Below are 2,150 nucleotides of genomic sequence, written 5' to 3'. Positions count from 1 at the left end.
CTTCATCGTGGCCTCATCAGACATCACGCTCAGAACATAAAATCGGCGGCTAACTTTCTGGAGAGCCTCCACGAGGTCTCCATAGAAACCCACGGAAGTAGGAAGCTGCTCCACAACTCCCGAAAATGACGTCGCCATTGGCTCAAAGCTGCTATACCGCGTGCTCTCAGGTTGTCGTACTGTGGTTCACTCAGAGACACCGGTTTTGAGCAAGTTTTGGAGCAGCTCGGTATCTATTACTCGGGAATTGATTTTACTGAGTAATGCGCGTGACAGTCGTTAACTCTCAATGATGCCTACTAAAGACTCTGCTCAGACCAAGTCCTATCGTCGCAACATGAAGAAAGCTTCCACCGAGGATGCATCTCGGAGGCAACGTGGAGGACCTGCATACGCTGCAAAAGAATACTAAGGAACAGGGGCGTAGCCAGGGGGAGGGCTTATGGGGCTTCAGCCTACCTCGAATTTTTTTCGTACTGTCATACACCGCAGACCAAAACAACCACCAGTGTCGGAAATCAATCTGGACTTTGTCTCCGGTATGTGCTTTCACGCTAAAAAACAGATTTCGGCGGGAATAAAAAAAAAAAGCGATAGATGAATTTAGTTTTCTGAAATTGTTCATCGGACCCGACAAAGCAGACAAGCTATATGTTTGGCTCGTCTCTTTAAATAACTGGTATTAACCTGTTAGTAACATCATCATCACAACATGCTGATCTATGTTTTGATGAAACTTCCTTCCCTATGTAATGCCAGTTTGGCCATTGAGAGAATGAAATGTCAGAAACTGTGTTGAACGAGATCACTTTCCCTGCGAATCCTCAGTAGAGGTCATCACACCAATGCAGAAGCCCATAAATGGGTCTTTATTGGTGTGCAGACATTTTGAGAAACCCCTAATGCTGACTTTTGTTTTCATAAATGGAAAAATATATATTTTATGCTCTGCATCTTTTCAGGACAAAGAGGGCACTGTGGCAAGCCCTTTCCAATCCAATAAACAAGCGGTGTAACTGCACTATGAGCCCAATTCAGACCGAAAACAAACGGAAGAGCGTAGAAAGGGCGTACAAACGAGCGAAGACGAAGAACAATTCGTCAGGCCATTCGCGCGTCAATTGCAGCCGTGAAGAGTGAGCACATTTACTGGAGGTCAGAATCTTAGCAGACTGAATAAGAATTAGAGGAGAGCCTCGGCCTGATAGCCAATATTTCAACAAGTGAACTTATCTTCTCCAAGACAAAGACAAGTCTACATCTTGGAACGTTGGTTAGTAGAGCGAGGCTCACCAAAAACCTTTGCTCGTTTTGCCTTTTGTGCTGCATCATGCGGTCTTCTGAACTTCTTGCTACTGTGGATTTACTTGAGCTGCCATTCATAAACGTTTTGAACATATTTTTTTTAGGGAGGTAGGTGAGGTACTGGAGCGCGAGCATCATATTTCACCCACATTCTTCTTAGCGCCAGGAAAAGTAATACGGGGTGAAGATTTAAAGTAAGACTGCCTGAGCATAATTGTTGAGCAGTTCCAAAAAGCTTTTTTCAGCCTAAAATGCTTGTTCCAGTACACCTTTAGACTAGAGGCCGGTTGCGATAACGAGGCAGGGCCCTCACAACAGCCCCAGGATGGCGTATGTCACAAGCGGCGCCGCAAGGACACCTCCATCGACACCCTCCTGAATGTTTTCCAGGAGGCCAAAAAGGATCAGGCCGAGCGCTTCGAAAACCAAATGGCTTTGCTGGAGCGGCTTGTAGCAGCTGTTGCGGCTAAATCCTCCCAGGCAAAATAAATTGCCAGAAACATTGATTGTCATGTTGCTTTCTCAGCAGTAACTGATATAAGATGATCAAAACATGCTTTACTACAAGCATAGGTGTTTGACCGTGGTTCTCAAGCCATATTTAACGCATGTGTCATCACAATGTGTCTTGCAACACATCCTGCGTCTGCCCCATTTCGACCTTGTAGTAAATAACACACAGCACCCCAACATGCATTACAATTTATCGACTTCGTCTACTGGGTCAATAGCTAATGGCATGAACTTTCAGCAACATTCAAATTCTGTGCGTCCAAACCTACAATGGGTAGAAGCGTCCCCTGACCTGGCGTTCGGCTTTTCTAGGGTTCTGCGCACTACTTGCC

At 45.5% G+C, this 2,150-nt stretch overlaps 1 protein-coding gene across 1 annotated transcript; it reads left to right on the top strand.

Moving 5' to 3' along the window:
• Positions 1-292: 292 nt before the first annotated feature.
• On the top strand, positions 293-1,794 carry LOC146195091 (uncharacterized). The gene is made up of 4 exons (XM_084596721.1): positions 293-372; positions 963-1,136; positions 1,410-1,499; positions 1,581-1,794. The coding sequence occupies exons 1-4, from the start codon at positions 293-295 to the stop codon at positions 1,792-1,794; spliced, it is 558 nt and encodes a 185-aa protein (XP_084452847.1).
• The last annotated feature ends 356 nt before the right edge of the window (positions 1,795-2,150 follow it).

This window comes from Amblyomma maculatum, chromosome 3 (assembly GCF_055883805.1).
Source record: "Amblyomma maculatum isolate TAMU_Amacu chromosome 3, ASM5588380v1, whole genome shotgun sequence".
In the NCBI taxonomy this organism is placed as follows: Eukaryota; Metazoa; Arthropoda; class Arachnida; order Ixodida; family Ixodidae; genus Amblyomma; species Amblyomma maculatum.
The sequence above is the reverse complement of the archived record's forward strand: the minus strand, read 5'-3'. Positions and strand labels throughout refer to the sequence as shown.

What these genes read in the sequence shown, in the direction of transcription:
- LOC146195091 (XM_084596721.1), top strand. Translation starts at nt 293, where the DNA reads ATGCCTACTAAAGACTCTGCTCAGACCAAGTCCTATCGTCGCAACATG. An exon ending in GTCAATTGCAGCCGTGAAGA is followed by an intron (nt 1,137 to 1,409) that starts GTGAGCACATTT and finishes TATTTTTTTTAG; the next exon opens with GGAGGTAGGTGAGGTACTGG. An exon ending in ATACGGGGTGAAGATTTAAA is followed by an intron (nt 1,500 to 1,580) that starts GTAAGACTGCCT and finishes GTACACCTTTAG; the next exon opens with ACTAGAGGCCGGTTGCGATA.